We start from the raw sequence: 22,459 nt of genomic DNA, 5'->3' as shown, positions 1-22,459 counted from the left end.
TTTTTTACAAAATGGCTATTTTTACACACTTGTTGCCATGGTTACAATCAGGTGTTGCCACAGTTAGGATTAAAGTTAGGAAGGATTAATATAAGGGTTAGAGTTAGGAATAACGTTAAAGTTTCAATCTTTGCCCAGGACTAAAAAAAAATTCAAAAATACAAGTTTTTGTTTTCAACAGCTTTAAACTTTTCTCAAATTAGGGCAGAATTCCTTATCTGGCAACGCTATTGAGGCTATTATTACACTATATAGTGTAAATATAGCCACAGCCTTGTTTTTATTTTTGTTTGTAATATTTTCTTTTTTTTTATTTCCCTTTTTATGTTAAATTTTTCTGAAGGTATTTTTATTTCCCTTTATTTTACAAATAGGAGTTTTAAATTTTTTTCTGATATGGAAAAATCTGATGCAAAAGCTCTGTTTGAAGATGTTCGTTACTATGGTGTTGGGGATCTTGATGAAGAGGTGAATTTATATCTATATGTTTTTTTATGATACAGTCAATCTCGCTTATTTTGCCTGCATCGGACTGAGCTAAATTATGATAGGCTTAGCAGGCTTGTAAGCTTCCGGCAGCCATGGTTGCTGAAAAGTTGTTAGATGGCCTTCAAAACTGCCGTGCCAATAGGTCATGTTTGCTCTTTTCCACAAGCCAATATTTTCCACTCTGTTGGTATTAGTAACCTTTTTCTTATCTCTCGCATTCGCAACTTTTTTTCACAAACCAGGCAAAGTCTCTTACACATTTATGGTGCATGTACAAAATAACATACCTATCCAAAAACTATACATTTGAGTGCACATACTTTTTGTTGGAGTGAAAGAGGGAACTATAATTTTACAGGCTATACTATAGCCTTACGAGTTATAATTCCCTTATATAGAATAGTTTCCTTTCACAATGACTGAAGCCTCTGCCATTAGGCTAATATATATCCACAATGTTTGAGTATATATCATTCATTCTTTTTAATTTTTATTTAATATGTTTGTAGATCAAAAACAGTCTTACCTATGGAAAAGCAAAAGCAGAGTCATATTTGTCTGCATTGGCAACCCATGTAATTGTGAGTGATCCTACAAATCATGAAGCAGAAGCTGCAAGAGATCTATGGCAAATTCCTACCGTCAAGGTTTGATATTTAGTGTGTGTGTACCGGTATTGAGATAAACGTTTGATATCCCAATAAACTATGTCATCGATCTTTCCAAACTATCTTTACCTGTAAGAACTAGAAGGAATTGTGACGAGTAGACTTGTTCAACTAACACTGTGTTAAATAGCTTGAATTAACATAACATGGCAATAAAAACATTATGTGATATCCTTAGTCATTGGTGTCGATTTTTTACTGTCAAAGTAAGCCAATTCCAGGAAGGCAAGAATTTCCAGATGATTCTGAAGCTATTTCTATAAGTTGCTGATTTTCAGCCTAAACAATTATAATGCACTATTTGTGGACCCGGAAGTCTGTCGCGAATTTCGTGCATAATCCTGAGCATTATTTGATTTGGCTGTAATTACGTAACGTTGGCCAAACGCTCTGGAGACACGCAACCTTCTAATTTGGCGCCGGCAATTGCCGAGGTAATAGGTAAATGCTGAAGTCGGAATGGTCCGTTTCGGTGAGTCCGATTCGGTGAGTCCGGTTCAGTGAGTCCGATTCGGTGAGTCCGATCCCTTAACGGGGGATTTTTTTTTAAATTATCGGGTACCGTAGCCTAATTATCATTGCCGTTTTAGGGTTTGGGGTTAGGGTTAGAGGTTAGGAACTCACCGAATCGGACTCACCGAATAATAGCAGACCCTGCTGAAGTAGCCCAATTGTACAAAATATTAACTGCATCGGCAAAAAAAGTGCCAACGTCAATTTCGAACATGGTGTTAATTACGGAAACCCAGTTAGCAAATCAATTCTTTTTACATTGATTCAACACCATTAAACGTTGAATCAATGTAAAAGTGGGCTGATGTCTGCAATGCAACAGCTTTTGTTATCTAAATATTGTTAGCGATTTTCGTTTCACACACTCTTTATAAATAGCTTGAACAGTTTTCGCAAAGTTGAACTTTTCTTGCTAGCCTGTTAGACTACCTTTATTAGCCAAAGCTAAAATTGCCACAGCCCGATCACACTCGCAACCTTTGTTACAAGACATTTGGCAAAGCCAACTTTTTGGAATTTGAACAAAGATAGCCTGTGCATTCGTGTAAACAGCGCCAAACCGGCAATTTTCTTACAACATTGTTAATATTAACAAAAAGCTGAGAGGGCCAGGGATATCTCGTTCCCCTATGTCTCAGACTCGAGGGTGCTCTGCCCCCTGCCCCCACGTAATCGACGCCTATGCCCAGTATGCCCTAGTGTATTACAATACATCAATGAGGTTCGTAAAAACATCATAGTTATTACTTAGCTTCAGTTCATATAAGGTGGAATGTGAAAAAATGCAAGAAAATAATGTTGTGGAATTCATGAATAGTCATTTGTACGAAACTGTGTGTCAACATGTATTTTTCAACTAAAATCTAAATAATTTTTGTGAAAATTGTAGTTTTAATGCTTAGCTGCATTTGTTTTAATTTGCCGGATAAAATTTTTTTTTTTAGTGCGATATGACTTTTAGTATTAATAGGCTGTATTTTTGTTTTTAATTTGAATGTTTGCTTTTCAGCCATCATGGGTTACTTTGTCCGTTCAATGCAAGCAACTCCTTCCGTATCCTTTGTCAAGTGTGTTTAATTTTTATTTGCGGTGTACTGGTAAAGTAAAATAAAAAAAATTGTTTCAATAGTAATTTCCATTGTTTAACTACGGTATATACTTCACAAATTGCACAAACAAGTAACAAATGATGTACAATTGTATTACCGGTAAGCTATTTTGCCACTCAATGTTTTATAAACTAATACCTATCAGCATTTGTTTTTGAATGACAGCACTTGCAAGCAAAACATCTGAGATCATGTCATGTTACAATCATCCAAGCATGTTCAAACATTAGTTTTTCAACTTTATATTGTATATATTGGAATGTTTTAAGAAGTTCACATTTTTCATTAATTCTAAAAAAACTTCTTTATCGAGAAAATTCAGAGCTGGCGGGTTTTCATCATCACCAAATCAACTCTTCTCTGCTGCAGTAGTTTGCTTCTCACAAATTACTAAGAAAGATAAAAACTCACTGTGGGGCTTGGTCACCTACAATGGTGGAGCTTGTCAGTCGTCACTCAACAAGCAGTGCACACATCTTGTTGTGCCCACTCCATCTGGTGTAAGGATACTGCATGTGTTTGTAACAAATTTTTATATAGTGCAATAACAAGTTAAACATGAGATAAAATAGTGTATTAAAAGTTTTAAATATAATTTCATGTCGTAAAACAGATCATCTAATTGCACATGCATAAATATTTAGAGCTTGAAAATTTTTTTGTGTTCAATTATATTGAAGTAGATTGATAGTCTTTTGGTCATGTTCAGTTATTTACAACAAACAGCTTAAGTTTCAAATTTTACTTTTGTTTAATTGAAAGCTATGCCTTTACTGCAGGCAAAATATGAGGCAGCACTGAAACATGAAAATATTTCCATCATCGCCCCAGACTGGTTAATGGATTCCGTAAAGCAGAAGAAGCTACAGCCAGTTGAGAAATATCACCCCAAACTTAATATTGTTCCTAGCCCTCCAAAAGGTAACATTAATCAAAAAAAGCTTTTATCTAAAAATTTTGAAAAAGAGGATAGTTTTGAAAGTATGATGTCTGTAATTATTTGTCTCTTTTTCCCTTAAGTCAAAATCATGTATTTTGCACTTTACTTTTTTTTTATCTCTGTGTTAGGATTAAAGAAAATTCTGTTGGTATAAAGTGATTCATTTACTCTTAAAGATAGATCTCTAAGAAAGAACAAAGAAACTAAAGTAAAAAGCAAAAGCAAACTGAAATAATATCAACCTAAAATCATTCGTTACTTTCCATTGCAGTGCCTAGTCCTGTGAAAGAGATAAGCCAAGATGCAGCAGACAACTTGAAAGCATTGTCAGTTGCTGGTATGTTGTCAGTGGTATACCTAGTACCTTACACCAGTTGAGATTGCATTCATTGAGTAACTAATGTTAATATTTAGACTCATCCTCTGGAAACACTGTAAAAACAACAGCAACCAAAATGAAGGTAAACTGCGTTTTGACATTTAATCTTCTTGTTGAATCATAAATCACTTAGTGCCTCCTGGATTTATATTGTATAATCAAGTTCTCCTTCATTCTCTTTGGGACTTACTATATTTGCATTACAGTATTAAAGCTTTATTAACACTCATCTTAAAAAAAATCAAAATAGAAGAGATAATAAAACAAAACAGACTTCACTTTTTTTTTGGCAAAAATCAAGTTGCAAAAAATAATTAAGTTGACCAGAGGAGTGGCGCTTCACTCTGGAGAAAATGTCAATAATAACCAATGCAAGTCAAATCTGGTCTGAGCTCAGTCACTGTTTTGCGTTATTTATCAGTTTGTTTCGTCTCGTTTTTTGAGCTTTTATTGATTTGACGAAATGAATTGTCGTAAAATTTTTACCCGCATTATTTTTACTTTCGTCAGGACGTTGCTACGATCTTGAAGGAAACGCAACAAGAATTAATGCAAAAGCAATTTGTTTTGGGGTATGTTCACTTCTTATGTGCTCATGTTCCTATAAATTGATTGGAGACCAATATTATGATGACCTTCATGCACAGGCCATGACAACATGCAGCTTAAAATTTGACCGAAGGCCGATCTGTTAGTAGTCAAAATCGCTAGAATAAGTATAATAGATAGTTTGAGTGTTATTTAATAGGCTAAATATAGTTTTTGTGTGACTTTGGCGTACCGTACTTTAGTGCTATTGTTACCATTCAAATAACGCACTGTACTAAATTTTGGCACTTGTGCTGGAAATTCAAAAAACGTCTTACAACACTAATAATTGGGAAAGATTTGTCAGTTTTTTCAACGTAAATACTAAATAGAATTTTGCGGTGATTTGAGATCCAGTTTACACGTTGTCAATGCTTGTGTATATAGATCGCTATGGCACCAGCCTTACCAACCTACAAAGCTGTAATATTGACTGAAAGCTGACGCAATTTTGATTGTAAACTCTAATATTGTACTTTATATCATTTTGTAATGAAAGCAATGAATGCAATCCTGGTTCGACTCCCGGCTTTAGATAGTTGTTGAAAAATGCAGCTCACCTCTATCCAGGGTGTAACATGGGTGTAATAAATTGGGCGGGCGTTAGTTGCTGAAGGAAAGGCGGCCGAGAGAATGAAACCAAATGAAAATTTTCTACTCGAAAACTTCAACCTTTGTTCTTGCCGACTGTGTAATTTCCTTCTGCTTTTTTCAGACCAACTGGTACAAAAGGGATTCCGCATTCTGGTGATACAACGGTAATAATTTATTATGGCTACAGAGATAAGAGTAAGATTGCACCAGCGAAGGCAGTTTTTGCGGAATAAAAACCTGTGATTGTTGTGCAAAAACTGGATAGTTTTTTGTTTAAATCATGCCTTCAACATACGTTAGCTGGGTGTAACTTGTTTACAATAATTTCGTCACTTGTTCCTTTTCATTTTGAATTTGGTATCTTCACTACCGGTTGTAAATCTTACCCCAGGCCAGTGGTATATACACTCCTACCGTATTACAAGCCGCCTAATTAACACAACATGACTTGTGTATAACTACTTTTTTAAACCACATTTCATTTTTTTTAGTCCACGGAGCGATTGGGCATTTATACTGCTCGTTCTATTCCTCCGTTTATGAACCAAGCAGCCATGCAACAGGTATGCAAGATCGATTACACGGTCATGAAATAAGGTCATGAGCCTAGTGTAGAATAGATCTTCTTCTTCAATTGCCTTGCCTGAACCAGGCATCGACGGCCTCAGATAAATAATTTAGACCAAATATTTCTATTATATGTTGCATGGATGATTGTTTCTGTCTTGTCGTTAACTTGTTTCAGATGAGTTTGTCTTTGTCTGCCAGGTTCCCGCTTTCCAAAAATTTTACCAGTTATAGAGACTAGAGAGTTGCTCCGGTTTTTGCTTTCGTATTACATGGCCGAGAAATTTATATTGTCTGTTTTTCATACTAGTGTAGATACGATACATAGGTATTATAGCTTTGGTAGAGAGTTTGTCTTGTTGTACCACAAACACAAAAAGCGATGCACCCATTCAGCTAATCAATTGTTTTTTATATTAAACGTATGCAGACGTTGAATCAATGTAAAAAGCGGCCGATTTGTTCGCTGGATAACTTCTAATTTATCTTAAATCCAATTTATGGAAAACTGCAATAGAAAAGTCTCACAACAGAGAAACTTGGCGCTTTATTGCCTCTAACCCTCGAAGAGAGAAAGGAACTTAATGATGATGATTGATGATAATGTTGAATCTGGTGATGTGACTTTCGATAATCATTCAACTTTTTAGCGATTTAGGGCAAGTGTTTTCGCTACTCTACTTCCTGCCCCATACTGTTGACGGACTTTGGAATATTTTTTTTTCTTTAAATGCATCGCCTAGAATTAAGAATGGAATTTAAAGATACAAAATAAACGTGTAACGTAAAGGTGAAATTTTTCGTGCTTTTAGTTGGTCAGTTGCATTCTAAGTAACAGTAACAGCTCGGTTACTTAAACTTTTGTTACGTGGTTTCAGATGCGTTTTGGTGATCCAATGGGACAGGGTCGGACATCTCTTGCCTCAGTTGCTTCTACAAATATCAGGTGTGTGGTAAGCAAAAACAGAAATGCTTCGCTCTGTGTTACCGATATGAACTGTAGGCAACCTTTTGTACACAGTGTTGCCAAACCTTTTGACATGACATAGCAGTTCATGTTAATATATTTTTTTTTATAAAAGCGTAAAATGCAACCTTAGTATTGGCGTCGTGTGCGAGGGGTGAGAACGTCGGCAAGATCTCCACAAATGTACAGCAGTTCGGCACCTACCGAGGGTGCATGACCGTTTTTCTGAGAGACACTTAATGATATGCTTGGAGATGGGCAAAAATTTGGCTTTTTACTTTCTGTGATTTTACCATTGTTTAAATTAGTCCAAGCATTTGCCTGCACTTTGCAAAATATACGTCTTCTGCTGCTCGATTTCTGCTCAGCATATTTTCTACGTCACGGATCACTGTAATACTGATTGATGGTAATCTTCACGGTTTGTATATCAACATAGCGATGAAAGTGTCGTTCACTGTAAATACTTTACCAGGATTCCTATATCAAATGCTCCTGGGATGCGCCCCCCAATAACCCCCAGCCCCCTTCCTATGGCGACATCACTCGCTCAGCTCCCTGTGAAGTCACCATCGCAACAAGCAGATTCGATGATGTCATCCAATCAACAATCTCCGTTGAATGTCATGTTGCCAGAGCAACAACAACGAGCGATGATGTCACCTGGGTCTCCTATGGTGATGTCACCACCTGTACGAACAAGCGGGAGCCCCAGAAGAAATTCATATCGTCAAGTGAGTTATCTTTGTACAGGAATTATGTAGAAACAGCCCCCTGTTTTGTGTATTTAAGACCTATTTTTCTAGACCACGATTTAAGATAATGCTTAATTTACTCTTAATTCAAAAATTATGGCTGTCTGCCGTCGAGTGCCGTATGAGTTTTAAGTGGTTTATGAACTAATTGTGTTTTTTAAAATAAATATTCTGATAATGTTTGCAGTCTTCTGGTGGAAAGAAAAAGAAATCGACAAATCAGAGCAACGCCAGCCAGAGTTCCCCGCACTCGTCATCTGGTCTACCCCATCCCATGGCACAGCCATTTTCACCCAACCCACAAGTCATGTTCTCCCCATCACAGCAACAAATGATGACAAAGCACAGAATGTCGAGTATGGGGGATTCCCCGAGTATGCCAGGTCAAGTGATGGGAGGGGATGGTTCCATGGCCGGCCACTCCGGCGTTCCGAGGTTTCATGGCGTTCAGCAAAGGTTTGGCAACCCTGTCATGATGCAACAAGACGAAAACATGCAGCACATGCACCAGCAGCAGCTCATGCAAATGCAGCAGCAGCAACAAATGCAACGCATGGCAATGGCTCGGCAAGCCCAGCCCGGCGCGCCAGGGCAAATCGGCCAGGTTGACCCGATGCTACAAAGATGGCCGCGCCCTACCGCTGACCCTTCATTCACACCAAAACCACAAGGCCAACAAAGTTTTCCACCCCACCTTCAAAACACGTCAAATGCTTCCATGCCAAGACTACCACTTGGACAGACAGTCGCGCAGCAAGTGAACTTGCAAACCATGAACAATCAGCCGAACGCGGTCACTCAGCATTACAATCCAGCGCTGATCAATAGATTCCCATCCCAAATGAATCCTCAAGAACAGCAGATGATGTTGCAGCAAATGCAGCAGCAGCAGCAGCAGCAACAACGTCCTCCTGCAAATCGCTTTCCGAATTCAACATCCCTGGAAGCAGCTGGCATGTCTGGTATCTCTCCTATTGCTCTTCAACAAGGCCTTTTAAACGCCGCACAAATGCAGGCTGACAATCCACCACTTGTTCACCCAAGTCTACAGTTTCCAAAAGGTAAGCTACCTATCAAGATACTGAACAAATGTATGGTAACATTCCAGAGCTTCAACCTCTTTGACACAAAGAAAGTCTGTATTAAAATGTCGGTTTGCTTTTTTTTTTTTTATCAAGCATATCTGTTCGACTGGTTATATGGCAGCAGTTGTCCCAATTGCAATGTGGAAATCTTTCTATAGTATTTCTGTCATGGTCTTGTCAGCTTTACTTAAGATAATTTGGTTTTGTTGCCAGTTTCAGCACCGGTTCAGACTCCAAGTGGAGCTGTCACTCCAAAGAAACGTACGAAGTCAAGACGGAAAACTGACGGCGGTGAAGACGAAAGCAAAAGCCGACCAAGACAACGCGGTAGCAAAGCAAAGGTAGAGACGTCAAGGAACGTCTTTAAAATCCTAAGACAATTTTATGCGTATGCTTTTACTCTCCATGTCGTTCTGGGAACACCGCTAAAAAATAAAACAAGTCTAATAAACGTCCAAATCTTTCCGTATAAATTTGTTATGGTGATTAAGCTTTTGAAAAATTTAACGAGACTGCTTATTTGCATGCTTGTAACGCTATTCCTTGTTGCTGACCTGTTATGTTACCAATCAGATTAGTTTTTTTTTGAAGAAATATCTGCTGAAAAATGTGTTTATTTTTAATCACGATCAATACGTTTCAGAAACCCTCGACAGTATCTACAACGGTAGTGTCCATGATGAGTCCAAACATGGCATCCACGATTTCCACAGGCTCGCATCCCCCCTATCCCATTGACGGTTGGTAATCGATCGATTCCATGATGTGGTTGTTTGTTTTGTCGTCATTATCTGGACTTGATAAATCGATTTTACCTCAAAGTGAACTCAATTGAAGGGATTGACAAAAAAATGTACAAAAATTATTTCCTAAGCTAACCTCACATGTAACAAAAGTTAGTGTATGCTTCTCAGCAGCCGATTGTAGCAAAGAATTGACGGCGATAGACACAGCGTTGGTAGCTTGTTGGTATCGCACTCCTAATTCTGCCACAGACTATCAGCCACCGCCTTTACCAGTCAGTTTAACTCTTATTTTTGTGGAAAGAAAAGAGCCAACAAAACTACCGAGGGTGTATTGCTAAAAGTCAAGGGCAAACTTTGCGTTCAAGCGTCTAGGCAGTAGTTATTTAATTTTGTTGTTTCTTTTCTTTACTAGTCAAATGTTTTAAATGTTATTTCAGGGGTTAAGATGTTGTCACCAGAACGGTCTGGTTATCCCTTTATGGCTCCCACTCCACAAGGTGGTCTTTCACTTCATCAACCTACGACCCCTGGCTCATATGCCCAAGCTTTTCGCCCGCAACAATCTCCTGTCAATCAGGCCCAAATCTCCGTTCAACAATCCGTTGCTAGCAATGCAACTCCTCAGGCCTTATCTCAGCCTGATCTACGCCATACATCTCTGCCAGTAACTAAACCTGTTCAAGCACAGCCGTCAAGCAAGCATGAGGAACCATCACCCAAGAGCAAGGAAAGTGTGGAACAAGAAAGTGTTCCTGCACAATCATTTATTGATCCGCTGACTTACATCTTCAAAGAAGTGGACTCTCAGTACAACACACGAGATCCTGTTGACACAGGTCAGTTGCCATACTGTTTTTATCTTCATCGTATGCTGTCGTTATTCAAAGAATTAGATTTCGCATGGCTGTCTAAAGATACATCTCCAGGTGGCCATGGATTTCGTAAAATTTAAAGCTTTTGTGCCATTTGTGTTTGATAGATGTTACATCAGCTTTTAAATGCATTTCAATTTCATGAAAGAAAATAATGAGCTACTGTCCGCAGATTACGCTAATTTTATTATCAACAATGATACAACACGTATCTACAGTATAGCTGTGGACATATGACTTGCTGTTTGTTTTCCAGTTCCACCATCTTTGTTTTTGCTTGGCTGCGTCTTCCATATCATCGAATACAATGAGCTCATCACTGACTCCACCGTCATTCCTCTGTGGGGAAAGGTTTGTAATTTGCTAGTTCCATGTATGCCATCCAATGATCACCACATCTTGCAAAATCCACTTTGCAGACGTTGAATCAATGTAATAAGGGTGGATTTTGCTAGCTCGCACAGAATTTATTAGATGGGGTAAACATCTGTTGTTACTCACATCTGGATACGACATTTAATATTTTTTCCTTACATTCTTTCTTGTATTATTCGCATATTCTTCACGCTACATTATGAAATAGAAATACAATGGGATCCATGTCGCTTAATTTTTCACATAGAATTGTTGACAAATTCTCTTATCTTCCTTTTCTCTTACATCTAGTCTTAATTTATTTCCCACTCACGGGAGCAAACCTTGTTTGGATGATTGACGAGTGTTGGTAAATTTGCATGTTTTCCTATAGTTTTCGAAGCTAATCCTAATTTGTCCATCACCAGAGGATACTAAACCGAGTTTAGATGATAAGTTTAACAACACTGGTTGTTGATCAATTCGCTTATCTTTCTATAGTCTATACTCTTCACAGCTAATCCTACAATCCCGAAAAAAGTAGTCGTGTTATTATTAATATAATTTCTTTGCAGATGATTGAAAAATTTGGAGGGTTAGTAGAAAGCCAATACACCAAGTCGTGCACTCATCTGATCTGTGTATCATGCACCAGCAATTTGTTCAAGTTCGTGCTTGTTGATTTTTGATCTCGTAGTTTAGCGAAGTAGCTTTTGCTGAAACATATTGTTTCTTTTATTGTTTACAAGAAGTACGTTTTCGAACTAAAAGTTTTATTCTCAACTGGCTAAGTTTTGTTGAAAAGCATCTCTAATTCTCTTTTGGTTTATGACTAACCAGTATGAGTGTTCAAAGGAAAACTTTTTTGTTTTGACTTGAAATTGCTTGGTTTTTAGTTTCGTTTTAGATAAAGTTTTTTTTTAAGGAGCATTTTGTTTCCTTTTTGAACGTGTTGTTATTATTTAGTTACAATGTATTTTTTAAACATTTTCATTCAAAGAAATATATCAACTACGAAAAAAAAAACATTTTACATTGTATGAACGAAAACATATGTTTAAACTTTTTTGATTTATTTTTATCTAACTTAGTTTGATGTGAACATTGAACTTTCTGTGCAGACAAGCGCTGCTGGAAGGGAAGCGATGTGTGACCGTGTACTGGTTGAACGATGTGCTGCAACTTCGTGCCTTGCGTGTTCCCTGGCTGGCCATTCACTTGCCCACCAGGTTTTCATATGCACATAAGCCTGGTGTCAACCTTGTGAGTGGATTTGTTCGTAAATGATTACTCAGCTTAAACTTTAAAGTATTTTGTTCTTCTATAAACTAGTAAAAAGCGCTTAGAAAAGAATGCTTGTTTGCCTGGTTTTCAGGCCAGAAACCTGCGATAAGGTTTCGAAAAATATTGATACTATTGCGCACTCGTGAGTAATATTGTTGATGATGTTGTTTTCCAGACCATGACCTACACAGGATTCCACAGCAAAGAGCGGGAGCGTTTGAAGATGATGGGACTGGTTTGTGGTGTCAAGTTGACTGGCTTTCTGAGCCCCAGTCATAATGGACTTTTGTGCAAACGGTATTAATTATTATTATCTTAAGTGCTAAGACGAGTTGCGTTTCATCCTTCGGTCCGTCATGTTAGTCATTTTCAAAAAAAAAACGTATCAGCAACAAACAGTGTTTTGTTTCTGGGACTTGCATTCGATATTTTGCAAACATGAAAGGAGTGAGGTTGCGCAGCAGATAGGCGCTCCTGTTTCAATCATGCGATTCTAGTTCGACTCCCAGCGTACGATGGTTGTTGGAAAAACATCGCTCACCAGAACCCAGGGTGTAATATATTGGATTGGCAAAGTTGTTGATGGAAAGGCGACTGAAAGAAACGTACTGACCACCCTCCTCTCGTTAGTGTTGAAGGCAAAGTATAATGAGAATTTTATCTTCTAATCCTTCGGTTATTAGTGTCTAGTACCTTTGCATTGAACCACCTGGATTTAAAATTGCTATATAAGTTTTAAAAAAAATTATAAAAAAAGAAGAAAAAAAACGGAACGTTGTCCTGGTTGATTATGTATTTTTTTAAAGATTTACTGCGTTGAGCTAAAATGTACATGAAACTTGACTGAAATTCAGTGATTGCCCCCAATTTACATTCAAGCTCATTTAAAGACACTTATGAAATCGCATCCTTGTAAAAACTTCTATGATTCGAATTTTTTTCTGAATATAAAAATCACAATTTGATGTCTAATAATGAACATTTTACTTTTCAGCTCTGGAAGTTTAAAGTTCAAGAAGGCAGCATCTTGGCTCGTTCCATGTGTGTCAAGCTTGTGGCTACGCGACATGATGCACAGCGATGGGTCGGCCATCATCGACATGTCGCAACCGAAGTACCAAAAGTTTGACGACGAAAATGAAACCATTGCTGGGTTTTTGTTCGACCTCAGTAAATCGCGACAGTTATTGGGTGAGCAGAAATTTTCGACATATTTATATTGAAACTTAACTAACAATACAGAGGAAACGTTCTACCTTGCTGTCTTTGTCAGGGTTGAACAATGAACACTCACTAGCACAGCGAGCATTCTCGTTTCGCTCGTAACATCTGAGCAGGATCGACACTGGTCATACAGGTTTCCAATTAAGCGATGTATGTTGGTGACTTTGCAAGCACCATCAGGCGCCTACAACGTAATGACAGAGCGATGGCAAGATGGATGTTGGACCTGTCTAGTGTCTGGTCAAGCCTGAAGACATCAGTTTGAGACCCTTTTATCCAGGCTTAAAATAAGAGACGTTGGTGAAGTCCTCCAATTGGGCAGGAGGAGATGGTTTGGGCACGTTGAGTGCAGCACTAGCTGGATCTCTCAGGTCAGATGTGTCAACATTGCAGCACAGCCGGGTCAAGGTAGACTAAACTTTCTTGGGAAGAAGTTGTTAAGCGTGACGTTTTGGCCCTGAACGTGGACTCTGCCAACCCAACAGACAGCGGGGTGTGGAGAGGAAGGCTTCGCTCTCGACAGACAGGCAAGCTACTGCTACACCCTCAAAATGAGGATTAATTCATGGCCTTTATAATCAAAATTGATTAATGATGATGATGGATAGCGCGGTGCTGGCGAGACCCAGCAAACCAAAATAGCTGTTGACTGTTTATCACAGTCGACAACCCACATGGTACCACAAATGGGAAAATGTCACATGGAGGTATATATGTCTCCATGGCCATTATTCCAGTGTAACTACTGCACTGATGAGACCGGGAGGTCGAAACGGTGTGCACTGTCTGCAGTTACATTTAATGTAAATGCTTTATTATTAGCGTTTTTGTTTTAAGCTCATGCTACTATAGTTGACTTCTACCCTAAAACTCTTTGTGGCTCAAACAGGGTGAGGTTTTTTGTCGTATTCAGGCTGACGTCTGGTAGTTGAATACTCAAGTTGAGCGGGCTGGAAGACAAGGAAGCGGTTCTTCGTATTCACTTTCAGGCATAACATTAAGTGTCCTGCTGAAGTTGCAGCTGCATGCTATTGAGCGGTGTCGAACCGGCGCCTTTCCAAGCGTTGTGTGAGGGTTTTCACTACCCGAGAGAGTTGGTCTACTATAGCTGAATGTTTTCTGATATTGTTTCATGGTTAGAATCTTGGAAGACGTTTATCCCCTTGACACAAGACTGCTTGGATCGGGCCCCGCTCAAACGGGGTTTACAACTTATCCCCACTTCCATCAGTATGCCCAAACGAGCCCGTTTAAGTGAACCTCCTCAACCTCTTCCCCGTGTTTGCTTCACTGGCATCCCACCTGCATTTGTACAAGGTCTTAAACAAGTGAGTGCTTCATGCATATCTTCACGTGTGATTTATGAATATCTTCACGCGTGATTCATTAATATCTTCACGTGTGTTTTATGAATATCTTTACGTGTGATTTATGAATATCTTCACGTGTGATTTATGAATATCTTCACGTGTGTTTAATGAATATCTTCACGTGTGATTTATGAATATCTTCACGTGTGATTTATGAATATCTTCATGTGTGATTTATGAATATCTTCACGTGTGGTTTATGAATATCATGCACTGCCGAAAATGTTTCCTTTGTTAAATGCTAAGCGTTACTCTTGTCTGCAATGCATGCATCACTGTCCAGTATATAAAACCGCATATTTTATTAGTATTTTCACGGTCGTTATCTGTATTGTTACGCTTGCTGCATGTTATGACGGGAAGAATATGGCATAAAGTGAGGAAAATTGAGTTATCAATTCACTCAGAACCAAACTCTATTAGAAGAGCTACTCCTGGTTTCGGACCAGTTATCTGACCCCACCTTCGGAAAAAAAAAAAAAAACGCATCCTTTAACTAAATAATGTTTCAGAAATTTAATCTATTCAATATTCATGTTTAAACAATTACTCCATCACATTCTTCAGATATCTTTACAAAAGGAACCTTTCAAATAAATTACGTCACGTGTATCTGTTGGGTCTTATTTGAAAAGAATTAACAGGAATAAGAATCACCGTTTTATATTAATCTGCCCTGTCAGAAACTGGAGATTGTCGGTGGTCGAAGTGAGACAACGTTTGCCCTGTGCTCCCATCTTGTGGCTCAAAATGTCGCCCGCACCGTCAAGTTCCTTTCTTGTATCTCCTCATGTCAGTACGTGGTCACTCCCGACTGGATAGAAGAGTGCGCCAAGAACAACCGCTTGCTCGGTGAGATTTTTTGACTGCCCGTTAGGCTGGCGCAAAATCTCGAAAAATTTTTTTTTTTTCTTTTAAACTTTTCGTCAGTTTGGAATATTGTTCCTTTTGGTAAATGTATCTCCTACACCAATTTTCACAAAAAAATATTAACGTTTGACCCTGGTTCACCTGGTTTGAATTTTTTCAAAATATCGAATTTTCGCTTATCCCTGAAACTGCTCACTCGCTATCTTCTAACGCACTCTAGCATCTTAATGGACACAATATGAGGCAGTAACACAAACTTATAGCAAGCAAAGTAGTTTAATTAGCAACTCCATGAACACTGACACGTGTATTACTCTCAAAATGTCGAATTCTACCACATTTCAGACATGATTTTTTTTGTGCACCCTTCACCGTAGTAAATATCTACTGCTATCAGTTTCTTGCATCATTTGACGATGTTTATCGATTTTCACAGGCCAACAAAACTTTTTTTTATATAAAGGCAGTCATTTTAAGGTATTTCGAGGCCCCTTATTCTGAAAATGCACTAAGTTTTCTCGAATTGGCTCTAGTTTTTGAGTTACAGCAAAAATATTTTTTTCGTAATTTTTGAGACCCTATAGATTTAACGTCGTGTCGTTTACTACATAGACAAAACTGGAAGTAATCCCAGACACATTTTTGAGTTGTATAAACGCTATTTGGAACCAATCACGTTGATTACAACCCAAACAAACAGCTATTTAACGTTTACTGGCCTAGTAACAATCAAAATATGATGTGAAGTAAGCCTGAGGATACAAGATGTAGAATATAGGCCTATAACTTGCGTTTTGCATTAATATATTTGTTGACTTCAACAGTATCAGTCTTACTAAGTGAGCTACTAAGTACAAACAAAATGCATACATTGTTTTGCACAAACTAGACAAATAAGCAAAACAAAGCTGTCGATGAACAAACGCAACTCTTTATTATGATTGGCCTACTGAGCAACACCCCATCAAGATATGAAGGCCATTTATATAATTACAGAATACAAAGTTATGTTATTCAGTAAAGTAGCTGCTTAGAATTTTATCCTTGCTGCGGAAGAACGTAATCTTGGCCTTGTAGTCAAGAATGCCATGTTGATCGAGATGAGGAGCCAAGATTCCAGCTACCACTTTTGATAGCTAAATCTTTAACTACTACAATAGGTGGTAGAAATGGTTTTGAGAAAAAAAACTTGACTTTGCTCCAAAACACTACTGAAGGTATTGAGGTTACTCTCAGTCATGCCCGTTTTCCTATTGTTTCAAGCAAATCACCACTTGAAACTAGAGAGGAAAAACAAAAATAGCAACGTCCATGCAATGACTGCCTTGCACACTCCATGTAAACATAATGTTCCAACTTCCTTCGAACATCCTCACCGTGCAGAAGTATCAATTTTCATGGTGATGCCACGGCTTTCTTTATGCCATGGCACTCTGAACTTCTTAGCCTTGAGCCCAGAAACGGGTTTGCGTGCAATGTTTGCATACTTTATAGGAGGAACCCAGGACTTATCTTGATCACCCAGCTTCATGTCAAAGTAATAATAATAATGCTTGTTTTTGTATAGCGCTGTATCTATCGCAGAATGCGTTGCTCCTCTGCGTTGCCTCATGCAGCAAAATATATCTGGGTTGTTTGTACAGCATCCTACTTGTCAAAGGCATATTTTATTAGCCTATATGCCATTTATTTAGCCTATAGACCAGAAAAAAAACTTCTTGCAGCAAAGACTTGGCCTTAGCAAAGGCTTAGAATAAAATTTCATTTGTACAGTATCCATTTCAGTAGGCCTACCTATTCAATATAAAGCTGCATTCATAAACACATGACTTTCGGGATATTTTTCTTGTGAGGTAGGCCTACTGATTCACAACTGTTTTGATTGAATACTGTATTTATGTCTCCCTTATGTTGAACACAATTCATTTCAACCTTTGCTTGCGTTTTAAACTTTCGTGCAATATGAACCAATTGAACTAGACAAGTGCAATTATGACATCATAATGGTAAACAGGGCAGAAAATAAGTGATTTGCTAATTGAAAGCTTTTGAGAAACGATTTCAAAAATATTTTCATTGTCAAATATTTCGAAAACTAGAGCCAATTCGAAAAAACTAAGTGCATTTTCGGAATCAGGGGCCCTGAAATACTCTATAATGACTCTCATCTTCTGTGCCAAATTTTTTTTGTTGGTCTATGTTATAAATTCACTGACTGCGAAAAAGCTGTAAAATCAACTAAAATGACACTAAAAGCATGCACTATTAGTGACTCTCAGACTTGGAGTAGGGTGAAGATGTTCCACGTGGAAGTTAACAGAGGAAGTGACGTCAAAATCACGTAATCAAATTTTGAGAAATCCTCTCTTCAGATACTGCTAAACCACTTCGAAATTTACTAATTTTTCAGAAGAATTCAGAATTTCTCCTTGGGTGAACCAGGGTCAAAGGTCAAAACCCAACAAAAATTTTTAGTTTACAAATATCAGTGAGCAAAATGGAACATTATTCCAAACTGACAAAAATTTTAAAGAACATCAAGGAAAATGAGCCACCCTACTGCCCGTGTCTTTTGACTTACCTTGGCTGTTTTGTTTTTTGGCTTAAGCATCTACCTTAAGCATTACGTTTGTTTATCTTTGTGTCATTGCTGCTGCTGGTCATGTCAGCCTTGTAACGATTTTTATCAAGTGTTGCACAATCTGTACCCCGCTTATACTAATGTCACCAACTATTTTTTCTGTCATATTACCATTTCTTATTCAAAGCAGTTGTAGTTGTGTTGAGAACACCACCAAATGCTTAGCTTCCTGCTGTTTTTCAGATGAAAACGACTTTTTGCTTGTTGACAAGGTTGCTGAAGAAAAGTTTAAGTTTTCTCTTCATGAAAGTGTGAAACGTGCGAATAAAGTGCCCTTGTTCAAGGTGGGATATGTTTTTAAAATTTATTAACAGCACAGTCGCTCAATTCTTAACGTTTAGCTCAGCTCACATAAAAATTTATATTTCATTTCGTTACAAGAAAGAATACACTGTAATGCAATAGTTGATTATATCACTTGAAGTTCGTCGCAAAAGTGCATCACATTTGCACTTTAGCTACGTTCTGGAAATGTTGTTAATAGGGACCGTAAAAATCTCGACCTAAAATTTTGAGTAGAATAAATTGTTATTTTATTCGTCCTAATCTTTTTCATGCAATCAAAGTGTTTCACCGTCAAAAATCATGAGAATATAAATTACGTATTATTTATGCATAAAATCGGAGTCTTTGTAATCAAATAGCAATTTAATGCAGGATCACTTCACAATGTAATACAATGTAAATGGCCTGTTTTAGCCTGATGCTGCGAGTTCGCTGTGGATTACCAGTAAGCAACAATCATGCTGCTAAAAGCGAAACTCAATCTATTGCATCACCTTCGACTGAGCCACGAATCAAAGAAACTGATGAGAGCCAGTGAAAAGTTTGGCCGCGCTCGTGCCCAAATATGGTATTTAAAAAGCTGCAAGTCCAGAAGGACCTACCCAAAAGACAATCGAAAATTTGAAACTACCAGGAATGTTTGCGCAGTGCGCACCCATACGGCAAGATGTCATCAACAAAGCTGCAAATGAAAGACCCCCCCCCACAGCGAACTCGCAGCATCAGGCTAAAACAGGTCGTTAATATCTATATTATGAAGTAAGCAACGATCATGCTGCTGAAAGTGAAACTCAATCTATTGTATACTGCAGGATTGCTTGTTCTGTGTGACCCCGAAAGTTACACCTGGTAGGAAAACTCTCGGTCAGATCATCAACTGCGCTGGTGGGAAATTGCTCAATAAGATGCCGGCAATGCCAACCTTAAAACACCTTATAGAAAGAAAGGTAATCTTATTATCATTAGGTAATGCTTTAAAGCCGCCTTTACGGTGGCGAAAGCTTTATCAATAAATTTATACAAATTTCCGAACCTGACTGATTTTGTTTACTTATTATGTGCATATTTAGACTGACGCTGCTTTTAGAGCTTTTTAGCAGCATAAGGCTAAGCCAGGTCGTTTGTATCTACATTTGTGCAGTGAACAACAATCATGCTGTTAAAAGCGAAACTCAATCTATTGCAGCGGTTCCCAACCTGTGGGTCGCGACCCCAACTAGGGTCGCCTGACGATTTGCCTGGGGTCACCTGAGGCCTTCTGAAAAGTTTAGAATTTCATTAGTTTAGAAATTTAGAAAGTTAACTCTTAACAATTGGCAGCTCACCACAGTGCATCGCGATTTTACTAGAGTCTAGTAAAAATCGCGATTTTACCATGGTTTGTCTATAGTAACTAGACAAACCAGAATATCCTGGGCAAAAATAATGCATTTTTTAAGCAAAAGTTGGGCTTGAGGTCGCGATTTTTGTTGATATTTGTGAGAAAAAAGTTCAATTTTCAAACATTGAGCAGCTAGGACGCAAGTTGAGAGCTAGGCTATTATTTCAGCATCAGTTGATAGCCTAGGCAAGCCAGTGTAAGCTCAGTGGCGTAGCAGCCACTTGGCGGTTCTGGCTCTGCGCCAGGGGCGGCAGGCTGCAAGGAGGCGGCAAAATGAGTCTGCACAGTGCACACAGCACGAGAAATGAAGTAATGCAAAAATAAATAAAAATTAAAACAAGAAAATGATTTACAAAGAAACAGCTAGCACACCTTAAACAATTTAAGGATAGAACAACAGCTAAAAAGCTCGAAGATGATCTGCGTTGTGCTCTTGCAAAGACTACTCCAAGGATTTCAGATCTGGCTAAAAAGAAGCAAGCACAGCCTTCTCACTGAACAAATTGTTGTGTTGTTTATTTATTTATTTAGAAGTCAAATTTAATATATAGCCTAGTAGCCTACTAGTTAGCTCCAAAAGTGCAGTGAAGGAGGATCCACCCAACTAATTTTATCCTTGGGGTCACACAACTTGGCAAATGTTATAAAAGGGTCACGGCACCAAAAAGGTTGGGAACCGCTGATCTATTGCAATTTCTACGTATTTTGCCAAGAAATTGCTATAGGCCTACTGTTTCGTTGTTAGTCGATTTTTTGCTCAGATCTTTAATTTATCATTGCATTACCTGAACCATAGTTTTTCGCCCAGGCTCCGAACACTTCGATATACATAATATCCTGTCCGGACGACGAAGCTGTCTACAAGCCATTAAAAAGTCAAGGATTGCATGTCCACAATGCTGAACTTGTGCTAACTGGCGTTCTTCGTCAGGAAATAGATACTCTATCTTTTAGACTTTGATGATCTGCGCCTGCTACTTTCTTATTTGATCAATCCCTGCATTCGTGAAATAACCATAAAAATTTCAGCTTTCTTAAATGCACCTTAACATAACGTCTAACAGTACAACTAAATAAACGTGATGATTTCAAGCAAATTTTCATACAATGGCAGTGGGTTGACTTTGTCTTCTTTTTGGCAAGAGATAAATGTGGCCTTCACAGTTCATGGAACGGCAGTTCACGAACCAACAAGGGAGCGACGTTTCATTGACGAGGCCTCAGCTGTTATGACAAAGAGAATCATTTTAGCCTACGTAGTTTTCGTCTTAGAACCTCCACGAAATGCCGTGTCGATTGACGCCCTTGTGTTTCGATAAACCGGTGACAAGAGCTTCGAATAGTTGTCAGGTTATGTCTATTTAAACCTCATGTTTCTGCGTTGACAATAAATTTATAACGTGCCTGATAGTTGACGTAACTGGCGTAGGCCTACTTGTTTTTTGCGTTCACATAAGCTAATTCTAAATTCAGCTTTCGCTTGGCCTGAATTTGCTTTGTATGACACTTACTGATAATATCCAAAGCCATAATTGCGAAAGCCGAATATTGTTAAGAACAAGACATGAATTTATTGTGCCGGGTTTGAAATTGCTTTGAAATTTCCATTACTATAGGCTACTGCATTTGATTATTTGCCGTTACAATGTTAACAAGGTTGGTTGGTTATTTTACAAGGAGAAAATTATTTATGATTTTTTTTCACTGCCATTAGGAACAATAGAAGTAAACAGTGCTGTACAAAAGAACACTTCTGCGATCCCTAACTGCTATGTTAGGTGCTAATATTCAGAATCATGCTAATATTATAATGTCATTCTAATATTCAGAATCGCTTTCGAGTGCTTTAGCCTGTCTTGGTGTTTCTATTGATCAATTTCTTGATAAAGTACGGATGTTATATTGGTAAAAACTAGTAGAGGATTGAATTTGTTGTGCTGCAAACTTGCCGGGAAAGGAATATATTATTTACCCTCAAACATCGTATCGTGACGCGACAATTTATCGAAAGACAATTTATCGAACGACAGTTCATCGAACGACAGTTCATCGAACGACAATTCATCGAAACGACAGTTCATCGAAGCGACTGTTTATCGAAACGACAGTTCATCGAAGCGACTGTTTATCGAAACGACAGTTCATCGAACGACTGTTTATCGAAACGACAGTTTATCGAACGACGAAGCACATATGCAATGGAATACTCAGGGGTTAATGGTTAGGGGTTAGGAGCTAGGGGTTAAGGGGTTAATGGTTAGGATTATGGTTAGAGGCAGTGCTGTGTTAAGGGGAGGGCCAAGGGGGGCCCGGCCCCCGGGCCCATCATCTCAGGGGGCCCACAAATAACAGACATTTGCGTTTCAGTGAAGTTTTTTTTGATTTTCTAAAGTTTACTGCGTGTACTTGTCCATTATAAAGATGAGGTAGGTCTTATTATACTAAAACATCTCAAATTTGGGCCCTTACTACACTGAAACATCTCTAAAAACACCATTACTATCTTAAAAGAAAGTTAAAATACGATAACGTTAGTTCCGGTGACATGATCTGCAGAAATATATTTAACATATATATAACAGGTGGGATGCAATTGAATATTGAATTCAAGAAGGGCCCAATTGCCACAAAGTGTTTTTGCACAACCGTTTTAATTACGGTATTTTGGTCATTTACTTTTGTGGTGAAACTTTGATAATGATTTTATGCTTACTGGTAAGAAGCATCATTCATACCTAATAAGTTCACTCGGTGAAGATTCTGTGGAGAAACTATTTA

General features: G+C 38.2%; 1 protein-coding gene across 1 annotated transcript; it reads left to right on the top strand.

Moving 5' to 3' along the window:
• Window positions 1-392: 392 nt before the first annotated feature.
• LOC145775309 (PAX-interacting protein 1-like) lies at window positions 393-21,910 on the top strand. The gene is made up of 26 exons (XM_082586577.1): window positions 393-468; window positions 999-1,136; window positions 2,680-2,723; window positions 3,102-3,279; window positions 3,559-3,700; window positions 3,991-4,056; window positions 4,134-4,180; window positions 4,609-4,670; window positions 5,402-5,444; window positions 5,772-5,843; window positions 6,726-6,793; window positions 7,290-7,548; window positions 7,757-8,630; window positions 8,868-8,995; window positions 9,298-9,394; window positions 9,838-10,236; window positions 10,529-10,623; window positions 11,202-11,293; window positions 11,748-11,889; window positions 12,086-12,207; window positions 12,905-13,101; window positions 14,275-14,462; window positions 15,188-15,356; window positions 18,199-18,299; window positions 19,113-19,247; window positions 20,490-21,910. The coding sequence occupies exons 1-26, from the start codon at window positions 397-399 to the stop codon at window positions 20,640-20,642; spliced, it is 4,083 nt and encodes a 1,360-aa protein (XP_082442703.1). The 5' UTR covers window positions 393-396; the 3' UTR covers window positions 20,643-21,910.
• Window positions 21,911-22,459: the final 549 nt, after the last annotated feature.

Source organism: Aplidium turbinatum, chromosome 8 (assembly GCF_918807975.1).
Source record: "Aplidium turbinatum chromosome 8, kaAplTurb1.1, whole genome shotgun sequence".
NCBI lineage: Eukaryota > Metazoa > Chordata > Ascidiacea > Aplousobranchia > Polyclinidae > Aplidium > Aplidium turbinatum.
Note: the sequence above shows the minus strand (reverse complement) of the source record. Positions and strands in the feature narration are given on the sequence as shown.

Excerpts from the sequence above, each read along its gene's own strand:
- LOC145775309 (XM_082586577.1), top strand. The coding sequence starts at position 397 with ATGGAAAAATCTGATGCAAAAGCTCTGTTTGAAGATGTTCGTTACTAT. Across the intron at positions 1,137-2,679 it reads GGCAAATTCCTACCGTCAAG|CCATCATGGGTTACTTTGTC; the intron begins GTTTGATATTTA and ends TTTGCTTTTCAG. Across the intron at positions 2,724-3,101 it reads CAATGCAAGCAACTCCTTCC|AGCTGGCGGGTTTTCATCAT; the intron begins GTATCCTTTGTC and ends GAGAAAATTCAG.